Here is a 22,399-nt window from a genome sequence, read left to right on the forward strand (position 1 = left end):
AATAAGGAATTAATATTATGTACAATGAGTAAAGTGCATTTTGAGAGGCACTATTTGAAGAGAACTTCAAAAGTTGCATATGAACTTTATATGCAGAATATTTTTCTGAGGGGTTCAGATCCTTCTACACATTTTAATTGGAAGGCTTTCAAACATTCTAGGCTTAGAATGCATATTAACCTGAAGTCTTCTCCCCTACAGGCCGCATGTCGGTAGTTTTTCCATGCTCTTGATTATTTTGCTTCTAATTCAATAAGAATATTGAGGAATAGAGGTAACAAAGGATAGTGAAGATCAGACATTTTTAAGCCATTTTTCCAATGAAGCTTTACTGGGTACCTGCCAAGTGAGTGAAACCCTGAGATATATACTTAGTGCCGAAAACTGAGTTCCACACCTAGCAGGTATTTAGTAAATTTTTGTTTAATGAATTAAGTGAATGAAAGAATGAATAAATGAAAGGAAGTGTCTTCTGTGAGGTATCCGGATGTAACGCCAAGAGGGTCAGAACCACATTTTCAATTCGCCTGATAATTTCTAGAATATAATAGAGGGTGCAAACAAAGAGAAAACAAAGCAGTGAACTTCAGAACTAGAAGGCACCGACGCGGCGGCTGATTTTGTCTGCACACGGCCCCCATAGCCTTTGCGTCCTAAATCTTTACGCAGCCGCGACCGGTAGTGACGTCACGATATTTGGCGCTCGCGGGAAAACTTGTCTCTGTGTTTGGGGGAAGACGCGCGCTGACGCGGGACTTTCAAGCGTAGGTCCCCGGGAAGTCGAGGTGCCATGAGCCTCTGGGTGGACAAGTATCGGCCCTGCTCCTTGGGACGGCTGGACTATCACAAGGAGCAGGCGACCCAGCTGCGCAACCTGGTGAGTCCGCGGGGGCCGGGAGCATGGGAGAGCGGAGGCCCCCTGGCTCGGGGTTTTGCACTCCCCTGAGGAGCAGTGCTTCTTCCTCCTGCATTGGAAGGTGATAAGTGCTATGGAGAAAAATAACAAAGGGAAGGGGGAAAAGATGTGGGAGGCCGGCTTGTATTTTTAAACAAGAAAAGCTCCTCTGAGAAGTGGCATCTGAGCCGAGACTTGAAGGAAATTGAAAAGTCGTAAATACAGAAATCCGAGCGAAGAGTGGAACAGGTAGGAGGAGACAGCATGTGCAAAATTCCCGGGCAGGGATATGCACAGCATATTCTAAGAACCTCAGGAGGCTGGTGTAGCCGATAATGGTGAACCAGCGGGAAGGGTAATGGGAGTTGGGGGTGCAGACTCAGTAAGTCTCAGAATAAGATGGGAAGCCGTTGGAACATTTTAAGCATAGGTGACACCATGAGATTTGCTTTCTAACTGGCTTAAGATTTCTCGATGTCAGTGTTGTCATTGACAAGTAAAGTGTTGTAAATATGTATTTACTCCAAAGATCATAAAATTCTCAAATAAATTTTACTAGTACGTTCCTGAGATTAGTGTTTTTTTGTTTGTTTGTTTTGTTTTTTTTGAGATGGAGTTTCCCGCTTGTCGCCTAGGCTAGAGTGCAATGGCGTGATCTCGGCTCACTGCAACCTCTGCCTCCCTAGTTCGAGAAATTCTCCTGCCTCAGCCTCCCGAGTAGCTGGGATTACAGGCGCCCGCCACCACGCCCGGCTAATTTTTGTGTTTTTTAGTAGAGACGGGGTTTCACTACGTTGGCCAGGCTGGTCTCGAACTCCTGACCTCTCGAACTCCTGACCTGCCTCAGCCTGCCAAAGTGCTGAGCTTACAGGCGTGAGCCACCGTGCCTGGCTGAGATTAGTGCTTTATGAAAGATTCCCTCCCCTCTATCCTGATGCCTCTTTGTCTGTTGTAGTTGATAAAAGTGTCTAATGGCAATATTTTGAGGAACGAACTGAATCTTTCAGGGAGTAGAGAGTGAAGAAGGATCTTTAGGAGACTAAGTTATTTAGTGTCTGTGGAAGACATTTGTTTACTCCTATCAAGGACCTCAGATTAATATATGATGCTGTTGAAATGTTTTCGCCCAATACCCTGGTTTTCCCTTACCGACCTTTCTTAGGTTTACAGATACTATTTAATTGTTAAGTGCTTCTTAAAAATAAGAAATAATAAGAAAAGACTGTACATATGAAAGTCATTAGAATAGTTGATAGTTTTGCGAGATTGATCTTTAATTATTCATACTGCATGTATACTAATTTAAAGTAAATTGATTATGGCAGTATCCATAATTTATAGACAAATTACATTTTCCATCATAGCTTTGTCTTCAGTTTTCCTAGTCATAGAATACATTTTATTTTCTGTGGCCACTTTTTGTTGTACAGAATTTGGAATGTATATTTTGGACATCAATTTTATATAATGATCTTAAGTGTTAAATTTACTTTTAAGAAATGTTCACCTGTTTACTTTTTTATTTGCAGCTTAATCAAACTATGAAACATTTAAAGCATAATCCTTATTTTTGGTTAGATTGAAGTTTAAAAAACAAAGGCGGTAAGTGTCTATGGGACACCTACCATTTTCCAGGCACTGTATTAGATTGAATAGTTTTTTTCCTTGAGACTTTTCTGTGACAGAGATGGATGTGTTTACAAGGTATTAAAATTCATTGCAATAAGCGCTTCTCTTAAGATACATATTCCATTTGTTCGATAATGGTTATTTACAGAACTTTGCCTTAAAAGATTTTATGCACCTGAGGCTAAGGTCTTTCACCCACTCGTCTTTATAGCCGCCTTAGCGCTGGTTCCCAAACCAGACTGATCATCAGAAACACCTGAAAAGCTTTTGCAACACTCATCATCAGCAGATACGGTTAGTGCCCTACCCAGTCCTCTTGCTTTTAAGTTCACACAGACTGACTTCTGACTTCTAACTTTGTAGATCTGTACTTTGCCTGAGGGCTTTTCTCTCTGTGACACCCATAAACAGATTGGAAATGCCTGAAGTTAATGCTCTTTCATTTCCCCCATCCACTTTCCTAAGCAGGCTTCAAGAAAGAACTAATCAGAGATAATCATATTGCAGCTTCCCCACCCCCTGGGTAGGTTGACACTCTGGTGGGTGTTTATGTTGGCTTTAAGAGTTTCCCTAGCAGGATCAAACACATACCTAGAGGCATTCAACTTGAAAACACACTCTTAGTGGCTGCCTTCCTTTCCTCTCCTATGAAGTTTTCCTTTATCTCACAAGTAACCTCCCAAAGGAACCAAATACACTGAATTGTTATCACAGGGACTGTTTCTAATAGTCCAGACTGAGAAAGGCCTGAATCTCAGAGTTACACAATCGTAATCTCATGGATGATACGGTCTATTCATTAGTCAGTCCTTTATTTAAAAAGTTTTCTAGGTGCTTCTGATAGCAGGTTTAGGAGTTCCTGCTTTCTAGCATTTAGTTTTGTGTCTTGCATGTGCTGTGTCATGTATGTAAGTTATACAAAATTAGTGCCAGACGAATAGTAAACATTTCAGAATATATATACATATATATGATACACAATATTTTGTTTATCTACCCATGAAACTCCAAGTTTTACCCATGTATAAACTTGGAGTTTCATGGGTAGATACATAAAATATTTGATACTTAAAAAGTAGTTTGGTTCTACCTAAAGCAATTCAGTTTGACTAGGGAAAAATGCCTTGTTCTTTTTTTTCAGGTGCAGTGTGGTGACTTTCCTCATCTGTTAGTGTATGGACCATCAGGTGCTGGAAAAAAGACAAGAATTATGTGTATTCTACGTGAACTTTATGGTGTTGGAGTGGAAAAATTGAGAATTGAACATCAGACCATCACAGTAAGCATTTCACTTTGAGGCCCTGAAAGTGATTTATAGCAGGGACTTTCAGTCTTGGTCATGTATGCCCCCAACCCAGTTGCTTCCTAATGTATAATTTAAATAAGAATTTCACAGGTAGTCTTGGGGCACAGGATTTGAGAGGTATTGATTTATAGACCTGTTATAACCAGAGCAAAGCCATTTATGTTAGATAGGAAATAAGAGCAACAGAGGGTTTGGGGTAAAATGTAGAGGGTGAGATTAATTTCAGATTGCCTAAGAAGACAATGTTTTAGCTGGAATTAGAACTCAGGTTTCCAAACTTCATTTTTCTGAGAGCAGTAATGGGGATGGAAAGAAAGAGAATCATTTTGAGAAAAATGTTAAACATGGTATCAACTGACTTGTTAAAGAGTGGGCAACTGACTGACTGGGAAAGGAGGCCTGAAACTCTGGGATGTTGAGAGGCTTCCTATGATCTTGCCCTTGCCAAGATGTCCAGCTTCATACCATGTAGCGCATTTTTATGCTTTTCCATTATAGATGATGTTTAAAATCTAGCTGAAGTGTATCCTTCTTTTTCCTACCCCATTAGAATTAATTTTTCTTCTATAACTTGTAATTTATACTTCTAATAGTACTTACTTTGTTTTGCTTTGGTTGTAGTAGTTTATACATCTACTTTGACAAGATTGTATTTGTTTTGACTGTATGTCAAGAACATATATTCATTTTCATATCCTCTGGTAGAATGTCTTTACATATTAGGCTTTGAAAAAATCATATGCTGAGTGTGGATGGCAATGCTATAAACAGAATCTTCGGGAAGGTAACTGGATTTTAGGCTAGTGTTGATTTGCATATATTTGGATACATTGAGTTTGAGATGCTGGTTGTATGTTGTGGTGGAAATTCTTATATAGGGACAAATTTTATAAAAATGGTGTGAGATCTGTCAGAAGAAACTAGTATCTTATAGAGAGACAATAAACAGCCAATCAAATGGAATGTTGCAGCATGTTCCCAGATGGAAGGTTTAATAATTTAAATGATCTGTTTGCCCCAGGTGACACTATAAATTTCTACGAAATTCTAATTAAAATTCAAGTGGTTGTTATAATTGTATGAAATGATCTTAAAGTCCATCCATATGGAACAGTACATTTCTAAGACTAGCTAAAGTAATTACGAAAAACGACTAGTGAAGTAGGGCTTGTATTACCAGGTAGTAAATCATACTGTATAATTATTGTAAATAAAATAGTATTATATTGGCATGAAAATAGAGAATTAGACTAAGTGAAAATGGAAAGAGAGCTTAGAAATGTGATAGAGGTTCTATTTCAAATCAGTGGAAGAGGATGAGCCAACAGAGTGTGTCATCATAACTAGTTATCTATCCAGAGAAAACAAAGTTGAGTCCCTATGACATAACAATTTATAGAGACAAATTCCAGATGAATTAAAGACTTAAATGTTAAAATGAAACACTAAATATCTTAGAGTAAAATTTTTTAGACTATATGAATTGCTCATGCGTAAATAAAACCTTTTATAGGAAAACATGAAAACTGTAGAAGAAAAGTAGACACCTGGATATATGAATATGAAAAATTGCAACCGGGCACGGTGGCTCACGCCTGTAATCCCAGCACTTTGGGAGGACGAGGCGGGTGGATCATGAGGTCAGGAGATCGAGACCATCCTGGCTAACACAGTGAAACCCCATCTGTACTAAAAATGCAAAAAATTAGCCGGGCATGGCAGCGGGCGTCTGTAGTCCCAGCTACTTGGGAGGCTGAGGCAGGAGAATGGCGTGAACCCGGGAGGCGGAGCTTGCAGTGAGCCGAGATCGGGCCACTGCACTCCAGCCTGGGTGACTGAGCGAGACTCTGTCTCAAAAAAAAAAAAAAAAAAGAAAAATTACTATGGCAGAAATTATACATAAAATCAATAGAAAAAGTAAAGATTGTTACAAAATATTTGAAAGGAATGTATAAATAAGAGATTTTTGCAAATTGGCAACAGAAAGACAATCTGGTAAAAAACTGAATAATAGATTCTTTTGTAACAAATAGTCACAGGAGAAAAATGTAAGTGGCAGTAAACACATGTAAGGATGTTTGACCTTTGTGATAGTCAAGCAGTGTGAGTCTATTATATACTCACCAAACTGGAAAATTGGAAGGCATAATAAAACCTCCTGTAGATGGGGAATGTTGGAGAAGAGAGTTGCCAGTGGAAAAGTGAATCGTTAGACCGTTTTATGAAGCAGACTGGTCAATACGTACACACATATATGTATTATATTAAAGTTAGAAAACACATTCCCTTCAATCCCAAAAACTGGGAATCTCTTACATAGAAATGAAAGCAGTATACGTACACATATGTTAATTGTGGAATTGTTTGATTTCAGAAAACAAAATGTCCATCAGTGTGACCAGCTTTGGAATATCCATGCCGTAGGTTGGTGTGTGACTATAACACTGGGCTAGTTGTCTGAGAGGATTGCCAAGATATATTAAGTAGGAAAAGCAAAACACAGAGACTTGTGTATGATTTCCTTTTTTTAATTTTTATTTTTTACAAGAAATTGATACTCCATGAAAATATATTCGTGTATGTTTATTTTTGTGTTAACATGGAAAAGACTAAAAGGAACAGATCGTTTGCAGTGATCTGTGTTTCAAATGGTATACAGATTTGGTTTGGGGATTTCTGGAGATAAGGAAAAGAAAAAGGTAGTCACAATAAAACAGGATGTGTGATTTGACCCAGTTTGTATAAAAACATGTTTATCTGCACATTGAGAAAAGAGTGGGATTAACAAAGTTAAAACATGGAATGGTGGTTATCTCGAGTTTTACTTTGTATAATAGAAGGAAAACCAATGGAAATACAAAAGAGTGGGGAAATAGGCAATAAATAAATGTTAAAAATACCTTTTTCTTTGTCCACAGACTCCATCTAAAAAGAAAATTGAAATTAGCACCATTGCAAGTAACTACCACCTTGAAGTTAATCCTAGGTAAGTTACTACTATATAGAAATTAAGCATTTTTAGAGAAATTGGTTTTGGGCTTTCGTTTTTTTAAAGATTGAAATCCTTTTTTGAAGTAAATTGATACGTGTGGAAGCACAGTTTATAAAACAGATTAAAGTGGAGCTGCCTTGCTTGAAATGGGAATCCTAAAGCCCTTCCCCTTTTGCCTTCTCTGTCAAATAATTTTGACGATGTATTTACCTTTTCTAGCTCTAGGGAGCTCATTGATGTACACACAGTATATTATATTGTCAGTAAATTTTTGTTAAATTATATTGGCTCATTCATTACTGATGAGCAGTGTGTCTAAAAAGTTTACAGTGTTTGGAGTAAATATTTCAGAAATGGACTTTGGGTCGCCAAATCTTTCTTTGTCACTCTCTTTGTTTAAATTTCTTGATTGGAGGTATTGTAATAGTCCACCAACCAATATCTTTATTCTCTGTCATGCAGTAATAAGATTAGGAACTTGTTGGAGAGGCATTGAAAACTCATGCAACAGCTGTTAAGTCTTAAGTGATGTAGAAATAATTCTGGGATCTAACTGGGTAAGCTGCAATGATCTGTGGGACTGTATGAGTTCTTAAAGGAGAACAGAATTGAGGATATTGTCAGGCATACGCAACGTGGGCAGTGGCACAGAGGCAAGAGAACATCCATTTTGGGGAGAGGGAGGAGACCAAATGGAGCAGGAGGAATAGCATTACAAGCTAATGTGTATGTTGTTTTCAGTAGCAGGCACTTTGTGAGAAGCTTTACTTGGATTATTACCTTTAATCCTTAAAACAACCCTGACAGATAGGTATTATTATTTTCTCTAGGCATCTCAAAGAAAACTAACAGAAATAAGGTTGTTGGGAATGGGTTTGATCATAAAAACAAAGGGAGTGTTAATTCCATAGACAAATGGAGAATGTTTTGGATTCTTGGCTAGGAAAATGATTGTAAGAGCAACACTGTAGGTATATTGATCTATAATAGTAGTAGTGACCTGGGAAAACTTAGTGGCTGTTTGAGAAAATAAAGTTAACTGCTTTGACCTGTTTTTCTCATTGTGAGTTCTTCTGAAGCATAGATAACCAATTGGAGAATAAGCCAGTTGCTTTCGGGGTGATTGAAATTAACATTCATTCAGCCTAAATTGACTTCTGTTGGTTTGAGAGGTCCTTGACTGAAGTGCCAAAGCAATAATATTGGTGTAAATGACAGATCAATACGGAGTTTTGACTTTGTGTCTTAAACCCAATTTGCTTATCTCATCGCCTTACTGAATCTCTGAATCAGTTTAATTCTAGTGCTGGTAGCAGACTTCTCTTTGTTCCCTCTTAGATCTTTGCTATTTTGGGGATGTGGAAGAGGAATAGGGATTGAATTTCTGTTTCAAAGAGTTATTTTTTGTATTTTCAACAATTATAGATAGTTGAGAAATGAACTATAATTAGGTATTAATTTTCTATAGTCAGTACAGAAGTGTCAAAGTGTTTGCTAAACTGTTACCTAATTATTAGTAGTTGCTTTTTTTATGTTAACAGTAAACTTAATGTAAGAACATTTTTAGTGTTTTCAGTGATGTTAATCCAATTGGAATATTGTTAGTATTTTTAATGACCCTAAAACTTTTTACTTTTAAGGAGCTTATAATTATAGCTAGGTGATATTAATTTTGATTAAAATTTTGACCACTTAAGAACCTCAACATTTTCCTTATAATAACAATATTAAGGGCATACTATATACCATTGTTTTTGTTTTGTGTAGTGATGCTGGAAATAGTGACCGAGTAGTCATTCAGGAGATGTTGAAAACAGTGGCACAATCACAACAACTTGAAACAAACTCTCAAAGGGATTTTAAAGGTAGGTGATCAAAAGACTTTGTTTTATGAAGCTGCCAAGCATTAGTGCGCTCTCTCTCTCTTTTTTTTTTTTGAGTTATGAAAGTTAACAAGAGAGAAGTATGATCTCTGTGCTCATGGGAGTTTATAGTCTAATGGAATTGAATTTTATGTGAAAGAGGATTATTTGTGCCATCCATTTGATATTTTAGAACAAGATGAATAAAAATATGTGCTTTCAAATAAGAAAGTACATGATTTTAAAATAGCTGTTCTTATGACCCAAGTCATATGTTCATTATCAAATATTTAGATAAAAAAGAAAATAATATCAGCTATATTCCCATCATCCAGAGACAGCTACTATTAACAGTTTAGACTTTATCTTCCAAGCATTTTTTTCTATATATATGCATACATTCTTACTGGTGAGATTTTGAATAAATATGCCATCATTTATTGCTTTTGATATTTTTTGCCAAATTCTCTGTCTGAAAGTAGGTATAGATTTATACTACCAATAGCAGTGTTTGGGAGTGCTCATTTCTCTGTGACATTTACCAACACTGAAGACAATTCTTTTTAACCTTTGTCAGTTTGAGTGGAGAAGATAGTGTTTTGTTCCTCCTTACTGAGTGCGATAAATTTTTCCTTTGTTTAATATTGCTCATTTTTATTATTTTGTGAATTCCCTGTACATATTCTCAGCTGATTTCTTTCCTCAGTCTCCATATTTCAAAGTAAATTTACATTTATGAATTTATTTTTTGCTACTATATATGGAGTCTTATATTTTCTGAATGTTTTATATATGTAAGTTACTAACATTTATATCCTACTTTTATATCTTGCTGTGTTATTAAACTCTCTTACTGTTTGTAATTGTCTTTTGATAGTTTGAGGGTTTTTTTAGATGTATATCCATATAATCTGTAAATTATTTTTCCTTTTTCTTTCCAATTTTTATGGCTCTAAATACTTTTTCTTCTCTAATTATGTTGGCCAACCCCCCAGTAGTGTGCTTAATAGTAATAGAGATAGCAGATGTCCATGTCATGACTCTGGAAGGAAAGCCTTAGTGTTTTCCCATAATTAATTGCTGAATTTTGGTCTGAGGTATATATATTTGATCACGGTAGGAAAATATTCTCAAGTTCCTATTTTATTGAGTGTCTTTAACATAAATGTGTGTTAAATGTTGTCTGATGCTTCTTTTTCATCCATGAATGTGCTTTTGTGATTTTTCTTTAGTTCATTAATATCATAGGTTATATTACTGGATTTTCTAATATTAAAACTTTTGCTAGGCACAGTGGCTTATGCTAGCAATCTCAGTGCTTTGGGAGGCTGAAGCAGGAGGATTGCTTGAGCCTCGGAATTCAAGGTTGCAGTGAGCTGTAATTGCACTACTGTACTCCAGCCTGGGTGACAGAGCGAGACTGTATCCCTAAAAAAAAGGCAAAACAAAACTGTTCTGCATTTCTAGAGTAAATGTCACTTGTCATGTTGAATTAATTTTTAAAAATATGCTGTTTTCTGCCTACCAAGTACTGCTTACTCGCTATTTCCAACATCACTATACAAAATAATGATATGTATATGTAAATATAGGAAATACTGTGCCATTATCCTCAATCTGTTATTAATATTATAAGAGAAATGTTGAAGATCTGTTATTATAAGAAATTTAGTTGGAATTTAGCATTTTAGTCAAAATTAGTAATGCCTAATTACAATTACAAACCTTTAAGAGTGAAATGTTTTAGGGTCATTAAAAATACTAACAATATTTTACCATCCAATTACAGTTGAAATAACCTTTCACATGAAGCTTACTGTTCCTTAAAAAGAACAATAACTATTAATTAACAGTTTAGAAAATACTTTGACTCTTTCACATCCATAAATATGTTATTCTGCTCCTCTGCTCAACTCTCTTACATAACTGTTTAAATTTGGCAATGATCCTTTTGTGTTGGTCATTTTGCTAAAAGTACAGTGAGTTTTCCTGTACTTAGGAAGCAGAGGCAGGCCAGAGAGTTTTTTCTAGGTCTGGGGCTCTACAGCTACCTCTGGTATTAGTTTTACAGAGTGGTCAAAAATATATGACACTTTACTTGAGGCCAGGAGTTTGAGACCAGCAAGACCCAATCTTGCCAAAGGAAAAAAAAAAAAATAGGCTCATGCCTGTAGTCTTAGCTACTTGGGAGGCTGAGGTGGGAAGATTGCTTGAACCGAGGAGTTTGGGATTGCAGTGAGCCGTGATCGAGCTACTGCACTCCTGCCTGGGTGACAGAGTGAGACCCTGTCTCTCAAAAAATAAAATAAAAAAATAAATTAAATAAATGACCTTGTGTTCTGAGCTCTATTCCTTATCTTATTTTCTGTCACCTTTATTGGGATTCTTTGTCTGTCTTTTACCTGTTCTCAGTTTGGATTCTGTTTCTGGAATTTCTTCTCATTGTGGAGCATTGTCTTATTCTCGAGCTCCTGTCCTCAAGCCATCCTCCTAGCTTGGCTACCCACAGTGCTGGGATTGCAGGCACAAGCCCCTGCACCAGCCACAGCCACGTGGAACATTGTCTTAGAAGGGAGGATCATTTTGGTATTCTCAGAGTCTACTGTTCTGTCAAACCTTACTGTGTCAGGGTTCCCTTGGTCTCACCCATAAATTAGGCTCTGTTGAATCTCCCACCTCGGTAAGACTGCTGCTTTCTTTGAGACAGTGTCTCACTGTGTTGCAACAGGCTGGAGTGCAGTGGTGCCATCACATTTTACTTCAGCCTTGACCTCCTGGGCTCAAGGAATCCTCCCACTTCAGTCTCCTGGGACTGCAGGTGCAAATCACCAGGCCTGGCAATGTTTTGTATTTTTGTAGACATGGGGTTTTGCTGTGTTGCCCAAGCTAGTTTTGAATTCTTGGGCTCAAGGGATCTGCCTTCCTCAGCCTCCCAAAATCTTGGGATTACAGGCAGATTACAGGCATGAGCCACTGTGCCTGGCCAACTGCTGCTTTCAAATTGGCCCCATCATGGTTTCTAGTATATTCCTGTGGGTGATTTTGAGCTTTTCCTGTCATAAAGTCTGTCAAAATCTTCCTCCCACACCGTTTCTGATACTATGTGGGCCTTTGCAGTTTTAGTTTCTTATTGTCATTTGCTTATGTTTGGGGTTCTTGGGTAAAGCTTGTTGCCTAGTTTCTGTAAAATGTTCATGCGTTCTTTGTCTTGGAATCTTAAGTTCTGTTTATTTTTATGGGGCAGATCCAAATGCTGCATGCCACCAGTTCATCCTCTAGAAATAATTTGTTAATGTAATGAAAAATACAATACTGGATTCAGTTTCTGTCTCCACATTATTCCTGAACCGTGTTAAGGCTGATCTGTGATTGTGGCCAGATGGAATCTTACTTTATGGTGGCCGGATATCTTTATGCCTTGTTGCCTATATCTCTTGCACCACTGTTTTCCAAAGTCTGTTCCTTGGAATTTAATATTTTAGATTAAGATGTACCACAGAAATGTGCTGCTGAGTAAAGTTATTTTGGGGAAATGCAGCACAGTACTTCCTTGTCTTGGTAAATTTTAGTGTATATAAATAAAGGTTGCAATGATTTGTACTACAAAGTAACCTTTTAACTTCATTTAGCCTAGTGTTTCTTGGTCTTGTTTGATTATAGATTCTTTTTTTTTTTCTTTTTTTACTAGCCCTGCCAATGCAAGGTCTCACAGTTTTAAAAACTCAGAGCTGTTCCTATCCATAGAAATCTTTAGTAAAAGGCGAAAGAGTTATGTGATCTGAAACCGGAGTATGATTGTAGTGTTTTAAAATAAAAAATAAAGTAATTTTACCATACTTATAACTTTATCTTTGCCAAAGGAAAGAGTAGTATATCAGGCTTATTATTTAGGATTTCACTCTGGATAATGGGGAGGAAGAAAGAGACAAGTTAAAGTTTGAGTGAACTCAAGTTAAAGTTTGTTTTGTTTCTCTTTGACTCAGTGGTGTTATTGACAGAAGTTGACAAACTCACCAAAGATGCTCAGCATGCCTTGCGAAGAACCATGGAAAAATACATGTCTACCTGCAGATTGATCTTGTGCTGCAATTCTACATCTAAAGTGATCCCGCCTATTCGTAGTAGGTGCTTGGCGGTTCGTGTGCCTGCTCCCAGCATTGAAGATGTAGGTCAAGTTACGCTTTTCTGAAAAATCAGTTCAGATTCTCTGTATGCTGTATGCTTGTTGTAAAAGAAGAGAAACATATCAGTAATTCAAGAATATTTATAGACCTGGATGCAAAGCATTAATATATGAACAAACCAAAGCGTATAGTTATAAATACCAGATGCCAATATATAGAAAGTGTTTTTCCCTTTAAACCCTCTTTACCTTGAACAAGTAGGCATTACGAATTCTGCTAAACTAGGTAAGGGCTAGTTATTTACTGTCTTCTTTGTCAAGCTGATTTAGCTGTCTATAAGAGGAGGCTTGGAATATTGAGAAAATAGATTTTACAAAGAGATGATGTGGGAATACCTAGTCCCTAGGAAGGGAATTAAAGTTAGTATGAAATAACATTAATATTTATATTTATACACACAGACAGATATATTTTTTCTCTATCATTCTTAACAACCATCAGCAAAAATTATGATTCCTCACATTAAATATCTTTCCTGCTTTTAATAGATTTTGGGAGATTTCATGCAAAGTAGGGATAATATGTAACATTGTGTTAGATGCAGAGTGGTAAGTTACTTTTATATAAGTTTCACTTATAAGAATTTTGAGAGTAATACAGTTATAAGGGTCTAGAAGGATATCAACAGAAATTAATCTGCTTTTTAATGGATTGCCCATTTTTGTTAACTTCATTTGTAGATTTGCCACGTGTTATCTACTGTGTGCAAGAAGGAAGGTCTGAATCTTCCTTCACAACTGGCTCATAGACTTGCAGAGAAGTCTTGTAGAAATCTCAGAAAAGCCCTGCTTATGTGTGAAGCCTGCAGAGTGCAACAGTGAGTGGAAGGGGTAGTTACATTCTAGGACTTCGGCTGCCAACCTTCTTGGCACCAGGGACCAGTTTTGTGGAAGACAGTTTTTCCATGGACTGAGTAAGGGTGGGGAGTAGTTTCAGGATGAAATTGTTCCACCTCAGATTGTCAAGCATTAGATTTTCGTATGGAGCATGCAACCTAGATCCCTTGCATAAGCAGTTCACAATACGGTTCCTGCTCCTATGAGAAGCTAATACCATCACTGGTCTGACAGGAGGCGGAATTCAGGCTATAATGCTGGCCTATCTGCTGCTCACCTCCTGCTGTGTAGCCCAGTTCCTAATGGCACAGACCAGTGGTTGGGGACTCCTGTTTTAGGACATAAGCACACTTCTGTTTAACTTCTTGTATTCTCTTTTTGTTGTGTAGATATCCTTTTACTGCAGATCAAGAAATCCCTGAGACAGACTGGGAGGTATATCTGAGGGAGACTGCAAATGCTATTGTCAGTCAGCAGACTCCACAAAGGTACCAGTATAAAACGATGACAGTAAAGATTTCATTATCAAGATATCATAGAACATGTATTAACTACTTTATGCTAATACCACATCACTTTGAATTATAATTGAATCTACGTATTAACCTTTTAAGGAAAATGTAGGATTCAACTTCAGAAATTTAGTGGTTCAGAATAGTTGGTGTGTGTGGCTTCTATTAAGCCGTAATATCGTGGCTGACATGTGATCATGTAAAAGTGGAGTTTATGTTAATTTTAATTTTCCTTTTAGGATCTCAGATACTTCATAGTAACATATAACACAAAGCTAGACATAATGTGTGTAGCTTTCTAGGAAAGGACAATGTATAACTTTGCAGTTGATGATGCATCTTGTGCTAGAAAGACACCAGACTATAAGTCAGACTTCTAGTTCTTGTCCTGAACTTCTAGCTAAGTGTTCTTGATCAGGTAACTTCATTTTAGAGTTTTATCTTCATTTGTGTATTAAAGATATTATTATTGCCTCGCCAAGGGTACTTGTGCCTTTGTTGTGAAGAGCAAAAGAGTTATTAATGGTTTGAATAGATGACCATGGGTTCCACTAAGGATAGCATTGTGTATATACCATTTTTAGAAAGTATTTTTTGACACATTTGCTGAAAAATTGTTTCCATTACTTCTGTAGGTCTATTATTTGTAGGTTGACGATTCTGAAAATACCTCAGCCACTAGTAGTTTCGCTTATGGCAGCTTTGATTGAGAAGCACAGTTTGCTTTTCTCCAAATAAAAAATGACGACGTTAAGGCCCACTAACTTTGGAGAGTATGGAGAAGGTTCCTTAGATTTGCTAAAGCACTGTCTCATATCCTTGTTGGCTTTCTGAGCTTGGAAATGATCTTTGGACCTTACAGAGGGTAGTTGATCATTTTAGGGTTCAGAATAGACTGAGTTCAAAATATAGACTGAATAGGCTACAGCCAATAGAACTTATGCTTCCCTGGTCTAATGAAAATAATAGTGAGAGGAATATACCATGTTTCTCCTTTTAATGATACATCTGATGAATTCTATTTTTTATAAGAAATTCTTCAAAGGTATTGTAATATATAGATTGGTGGAGGTGGATAGTGAATCATACATAGTGGGTACTTAGTATTTCATTTAAGGTTTGCTTTGAATTCTCAGAATTCAATTATTTTAGTTGAAGAAATCAGTATTTTTCTCCAAGAAGTACCAAACGTTATAAGTAGTCTCATTAGAAAAGAAACTTCGTCTTTAGGAAAAAAATATTCGTTTTATTTTATGAAATGTTGATTATCAATAAAGAGACCTCACCCTTCAAAGAGATAGAATTCAAATAAAGCATGTCTTAGGGTCCTTTTACTTTTATAAAAGATTTCTGCACTGAAGATGACTTTCTTGTTTTTGTTCTGATATTAAAGAAGAACAATTGGTAGTAGTAGAACTTACCTACTTTTAAGGGATTTAGGTACTTGATGTTGTAATGTTTTTCAATTACCACATGCGTTTTTAAAACTACTTGATTATTCCTTTGCTTAATTCTTCTAGCTGCTGTTACAAATTTCTTCTGGTTTTCCTAACACATTTTGGCAGCTTATAAATGAACTTGTGCAAGAAAAGGTGCTCCTGTTTCCTGTTCAAACTAACAATTGTAGGAATTGATTCCATTGTGCCGCATAAAAAGAAATTTTGCTCAATTCCCGAAAGCCTTGGGGCTGGCCAGAAGCCCTGGAAGTCTGGTATCTTTCTGATCACTGGGCCGCACAGTTCCAAATGATTACTTCTGATTTCTGTCTCCTTTGTCGTGCTGGAATATTTGTGGTCTTGATTTTTCATTTAATCTGTCTTAGAACAGTCATAATTTTCTAATATGAATAGCAGCTAATATTTCAGGAATGATTATGTCAGCTCTTACATCATGTAATTTAATTGATATAACAGACCTCTGAGAAAAATATTAACTTTTTAGATTAAAAAAAAAAAAACGATGCTGACATTTACGGAGATTAAGTAACTTGTTTAGGGACATTCCGTTATTAGTAGAGACAGTTCTAGAATACCCATGTTTCTCTGACAGGAGAGTTTGTACTCTTAATCACTTGTAAGCTGTTAGGAAATAATCACACAGACATGGTAAATGTAGAATATATTAATTTTGTAAAACAGTAATAAGACTAACAAAAGATACATGTTAACATGTATGCACTGCACACAGTATAGTTACTTCAGTTGTGTAGGTACATCGTGAATCAACTTTTCAGAAATAAGCTATATGCATATATTAAAATAATTTCATACCATATGTCACTTATTATTCATGCTTTAATAATCTAGTGTTATTCTTGGGATGTCAGAGAAATCACAGGCTTTTGAGTCAGGACTGAATTCAAATGCCGGCTCGAATACATGAGTTTTGATGGAAGCCTGACCTTTCTGAACTTCAGATTTGTTTCAGTAAAAGAGCATCATTGTTGTGGGGAATTAATAGTATATTGCAGTGAACCTAGTACAGAATTAAGGTGTTAAATACTTTCACAGACATTGGAAAGGGTGTGGACTTTGGAGTAAGACAGATAGATCTGTGTTAAATCATACTTTGCTGTGGTCAGTTTTATCAGTTACTTAAACTATCTGCGCGTTAGTTTTTTCATCTGAAATAAATGAGCTAGAGTAAGTACTGAGTTAAATTATTTGTTTCAATTCTTTCACATAGCAGATACCCCCCAAATGCTAGTTCTTTTTTTTCTCCCCCCACTTTTTTAAAGATTTATTGTGCCAGGGCTTCATATTCCTGATGTCTTTAGGATTGACTTCTGCTTTTTAAGAATTCTTATGAATCACTACCTGGATTTATCTGAGGTATGGAACATCTGTACTGTTATTTTAGTAAAAATTCAGAAGTTTTTTTCCCTTTGAGATATGTGTATTTGAAACTTTCTATCTCTTTTTTTTTCTGTTTTAAAACGTCGTATGTACATTTCTCTCCTCTTCCCCTTTCCCTCCCTAAAATATGAGAAGGGCCTACCTAGAATGAAGGATTCAGAGGTTTGAATGTTCCCTGTTCACTTAGTCTGGTTCCATGCTTACCTGTAAACCTTTGTGCCGCCGCTTTTATGACAGGGACAGCTCTGTATCCCTGCCACATTGCTTTTTTACTGTGCAGTCTAGGCAGTAGCATTATATTATATTCATGCGTATATTATCTTTTGTCACCTATGTAGTTGACTTTTTAATGTTTTCATGACCATTTTCTGGATGTTTCAGGTATCTATCTGGAGAAAAGAAAAACATTACTTGACATGTCATTAAAGTTTGTTAAATTCTATGGTGTGAATAAGCTCAACCCTCGCTATTCATGAAGTCTCCATTTGTATCTGGTATTTTCATGGTGTTTTGATATAATTAGGAACCCTGAATATAGATGTCTCATTTTAAAAGAGTTCTGAAAATGTTCTGTTTGAAAAATGAACTGAAGTTAGGAGATGCCTCCATATGTTTATCCTAGTATGATAACCTGTTTAAGAAACAACTGTTATTTCTTACTAGATTGTTTGTTAATTCATGAAGTTAGTTTATAAAGTTGTTAATTCTGTATTGGATTGTTTGTTAATTCATAAAGTAAAACCATACAGTGGGAACTTGGAAAAATTACCCCTTATTTTCTTCACAAAAGATCAATTATTTTGTTTTATGTAGACTCCTTGAAGTTCGTGGAAGGCTGTATGAGCTTCTAACTCATTGTATTCCTCCTGAGATAATAATGAAGGTAACCCAATTTCAGATCTTGAACTTTTTACAGCTATAAAATTTGGACGCTGGGTATGTGATCTTAGGGCTTTTTGCAGTATCAAGATATCACCTCTTTCTTTCCAGCTCATTAATTGCACATATTTACTGAACCTCTATTGTGCCAGGCACTATAGAGGAATGCTGAAGAAAAGAAGGGAGGGCCTGCCTAAAGTGAAGTTATATTCTAGTGGTGTGAAAAGGAGAACAAATAAGTAAGAGAATTTCAGAATGTTGTAAGTGCTATAAAGGAAAGAGCAAGATGCAGTGATGATAATGGAGGGTGGGGCTACAAAGAAAAAAGTGAAGGTCCACCCTTCCATTTTCACAAAGGTCACCACTTTTAACAGACCTCTTTTCTATTCACATAAAAACAAGTATGTGTATGTATGTGGTTTCACAAAACTGCTCAGTTTTCTGCCCTTTAGTATGGATCTTGTGTCATGACCATATGTATAGATTTACTTTGTTCTGTTTAGTGGATAAATGGTTTTCTGTTGTGTGACTGTATCATACTTTTTCCAAACATGACCTCCATTGGTGGAACTTTAGGTTGTCTACAAATTATTATTGTTATAAATAGTGCTACAGTAAGCGTCTTTACACTTATATTCTTGCACCTTGTGCAGTTAAATATTTGGAATTTAGAATGTGGCTGATACCCACCACATTTTTACATCATGGAAAAGGTACCACAGTTTTTGCTTTTGGATAAAGGTTGTTGATTCACGTAAAAAATTAAAGATCTCACATATATAAAAGAGAGTATGTTTAACTTTAATCTTTTTGTGAATGGGAGAAATAAGGCATGCTTAGCTATTTTGTTAATGATTTTTAAATTACTAATTATTTTTCTTTAGGGCCTTCTCTCAGAACTGTTACATAATTGTGATGGACAACTGAAAGGGGAGGTGGCCCAAATGGCAGCTTATTATGAACATCGTCTACAGCTGGGTAGCAAAGCCATTTATCACTTGGAAGCATTTGTGGCCAAATTCATGGCACTTTATAAGAAGTTCATGGAGGATGGATTGGAAGGCATGATGTTCTGACTTCTATCAGTTATTCTTGCAAAGATTTCTCAGTATCAGTATTTACATACAGCTTATATTTAAGAGCTGTGGGTAAATTAACTGTACTTAATCATGTTGTATTTGTGTTTTTCTGGTAATAACTGCTGCGTGAACTATTAATCATCCTCTACGTTAAATAATTGCTCCTATACTATAGAAGTATGTAGTTTTGTACATAACTTAGAGACTTTAGAGTCTTCAGAAAATAATTTTAATTTACTTTAAACATTTGTTATTCAAGTATTCGTTGTTGATCCTCTTATTCTCTTCCGTCTAATCTCTCACCTGCTAAAGGAGATTTACACATTAGAAAGCAAAGATTATATTCATTTATCCAGTTGGCCATTTTCTGCCACAGGTAACATAATTGTTTGACAGGTCATTATATTTAATTCTAGTTTCTCTCAGTGAATAATTATAGTTTTGTAGGAAATGTAAGAATTCATTCTGAAACATAATTCTTGGTATGGACAAAATTGCAGATACCATTTCTGTTGAGGCTGCAGATTTCCTTATTTCAGTGGTTCAGATTAGTATTAGGTCGGTACTAAGAAGTTTTCATTAATTTAAGTACTTGAGACTCTTGAAGAAAATTCAGAATGAAGTTCTGGAGAAAGGTATGTTACTGTAGTAATTACTCTTTGAGCAGGTTTTGTTTTTTGTCATTAGTTCTGCCCTTTTTAATTAAATATTTCAGTTCATAGACCGAAGGGTTTACTTGGCAAATTTGTGTGACAGACTCCGAACAATTCCTTTACTATGAAGTATAATTTATAAAATAAAATATACCCATTTTAAGGGTACAGTTTGAGGTTTGACCAGTGAAACTACGATCCCAATCAAGGTATAGATTCCGTCACCATCTGTATCCCTCTATATCCCTTTGCAGTCAGTTCATCCCTACCCTGGCGCAGATGATCACTGATCTTGTCATGCCAGTTCAAAAATTTAATGGAATCAGATATTGTAAGCATTCTTGTGTAATACTTCATTCTCTCTCATTATTGAGATTCATCCATATTGTTGAATGTTTCACTAGTTAATGTTTATTGTTCAGTATTTTTGTATATACTTTTAAAGCCTATTCACTTGTTGATGGGTCTTTGGTTTTTTTCCAGGTTTGGTTATTATGAATAAAGTTGCTGTGAATACTTATGTGTAAGTCTTTTTGTGGACAGGTTTTTATTTGTCTTGAGTAACTACATAAGAGTGCAATGACTGGGCATACAATATTGTAAACCTTAACTTTTAAGTTGCTAAACTTTCCTAAAGTTGTATTACTTTACACTTCTACCAACAATATAAGAGAATTCCTGATGTTCCTATAGTATTGACTTAATTGACTTTCTATGTTGTTGTCCATTTATATTTTATTACCTTTTTTATCTTCTACTTTTTCCCTCTACTTATTTTTCTAGATTATGAACTTGGAAATTTAGATAATTAACTTTAGACTATTCTTTTCTAATGTCATTTAAAGTTATAAATTTCTCTCTGAGTACTGATTAAGCTTTTTAACATTCTCCTGCAAATGTTGGTATTTTAGGTTTTCATTTCTACCTAGTTCAAACTTTTCTAATTTCACTTGTGATTTTTTTTTTTTAACCCAGTGGATTACTTGGAACTGTGCTGTTCAGTTTCCAAGTACTTAGGGATTTTCCAAATCTACTTTCACACCTCCTCTGTCTTAATTTTTAGTCTTTTACTGAGAGAAATATTGGAATCTCCCTCCATAATTATGCGTTTTCTAATTCAGTTCTTTTAGACTTCATGCATTTTGAAGATCGTTCTTAGGTACTTGCATATTAGGATTGTTATATCTTGATGTATTGACTTCTTTATCATTATGAAGTGCCCAGTTGCTTCTCCGTCTTTTGGCTAAGATCATGTGTGTGAAATGCCCTTTTTTATTTCTAGTAATATTCCTTGCTTTGAAAATCTACTTTTTCTAATATATATGTAGATACTTCAGCTTTCTTTTGATTAGTGTTTGCATGGTAGGAGTATTTCTTATAGTGTACGTCTGCTAACAAGTTTCTCAGTTTTTGTTTCTCTGGAATGTAGTTTACCATTTATAGACTTCTTGGTTGATTTGGGTGTTTTAAAGCCCCACCACTTTGAATATGTCATTCTGCTGCCTTCAGGTTTCTGTTGTTTCTGATGAGAAGTTAGCCAGTAGTCTTGAGGTTGTTTCCTTTTACATGATGAGCCAATTTTCTTTTGGTGTTTTCAGTATTTCTCTTTTCTTTGGCTTTTAGTAATGTATGAAGTTTAGTAATGTATGAAACTACATGTAGTTTTCTTTGTATTTCTCCTACTTGGGCTTTGTTGAGTTTCTTGAATCATTATTATGAGTTATATTAGTTGCTTTGAAGTATTTGTTAAACATCTCGCCTCACTCAGAGTCAGTTTCTTTTGGCTGTTTTTTCTCCTGTGTACTGTTAAACTTTTCTCTTTTTTCCCTGTCTGGTAATTTTTGGCTGAAAACTTGACGTTTTAGATAATGTATTTTAGCAACTTAGGATTCTCTTTTCTTTTTCTGATGTTTTTTCCTCTTGACGGTTTTTCTTTTTTTTGTTTCATGGATTGCTTAGATGTCAGCTGTGTAATTTGTCTCCACAGCATTGTGCAGTCACTGATGTTTCTGCTCAGTTGCTTTTATTTTAGCCTGGCTTCATCTTTCTGTCTGTGTAGTTTAGTGACCAACCAATGATGTGAACAGAGTTTATACTTAGACATCATGAGACTACATGTGGAATGAGGAATGCATTCAAGGTTGCAACCAGTCCTCAGTACCCCTTGGTTTTTATTTCCTAGTTTAGCTATCCATCAGGTATATGTGTGAGCTTAGCTTAACCCCTCTATGGTTCTTCCACTTCTAGGATCTCTCAGTTTAATTTCTGATTTGTCTGTCAATGACCATGAACTAGGCCTAGCAACTTAGGGCTAGCAAAGCTATTGTATGGATTTTCCCCATCTTTTTTGAACCAAGTCTGCCATTTGTGTCCAGCAAAGCAATGAGTTTTCCTTGCCGCGACCCTGAATCAAGTCCACTGCTCAGGCTGCATCCAGCCCTAAACTTATAAAGTTACCTTTTTGCTGGCCAAGTGACAGGTGTATGGTTGTATCACCAGGCATAGAGGGTCATAATGTTGCTGCCATTTTTATCTGCAGCTGATCAGTTTTGAAATAATAGACATTCTTCAATTTGTTGTTTGACTTTAATCAAGTTTCAGTATACTGAATTTTTTTCTTTTTTTGATGATTTTGTTCACTGCTGTACTTAACTGCAGTTGGAAATCACCCAGTATCTTCCTGTTTCTGTTAGTAGAAGTAGCCATCCACTGATTCA

At 36.0% G+C, this 22,399-nt stretch overlaps 1 protein-coding gene and 1 pseudogene across 2 annotated transcripts in view; one reads left to right on the forward strand and one right to left on the reverse strand.

Annotated features, from left to right (window-relative positions):
• The first annotated feature begins 677 nt into the window (after window positions 1-677).
• The window catches only part of RFC3 (replication factor C subunit 3), a 209,051-nt gene continuing 187,329 nt past the window's right edge, over window positions 678-22,399 (forward strand). Inside the window, exons 1-9 of one of the 2 annotated variants that reach the window (XM_007960106.3) lie at window positions 679-877; window positions 3,666-3,803; window positions 6,749-6,816; window positions 8,590-8,687; window positions 12,668-12,849; window positions 13,549-13,685; window positions 14,094-14,192; window positions 17,885-17,954; window positions 18,835-20,198. In XM_007960106.3, the coding sequence (XP_007958297.1) occupies window positions 791-877; window positions 3,666-3,803; window positions 6,749-6,816; window positions 8,590-8,687; window positions 12,668-12,849; window positions 13,549-13,685; window positions 14,094-14,192; window positions 17,885-17,954; window positions 18,835-19,026 (1,071 nt within the window). In that variant the 5' untranslated portion in view covers window positions 679-790 and the 3' untranslated portion in view covers window positions 19,027-20,198. Of the gene's footprint in view, window positions 878-3,665; window positions 3,804-6,748; window positions 6,817-8,589; window positions 8,688-12,667; window positions 12,850-13,548; window positions 13,686-14,093; window positions 14,193-17,884; window positions 17,955-18,834; window positions 20,199-22,399 lie in introns of those variants that run through there. The other variant, XM_037986819.2, reaches the window with a different exon arrangement.
• Window positions 12,372-12,477, reverse strand: LOC119620119 (U5 spliceosomal RNA; annotated as a pseudogene).

Source organism: Chlorocebus sabaeus, chromosome 3 (assembly GCF_047675955.1).
Source record: "Chlorocebus sabaeus isolate Y175 chromosome 3, mChlSab1.0.hap1, whole genome shotgun sequence".
NCBI lineage: Eukaryota > Metazoa > Chordata > Mammalia > Primates > Cercopithecidae > Chlorocebus > Chlorocebus sabaeus.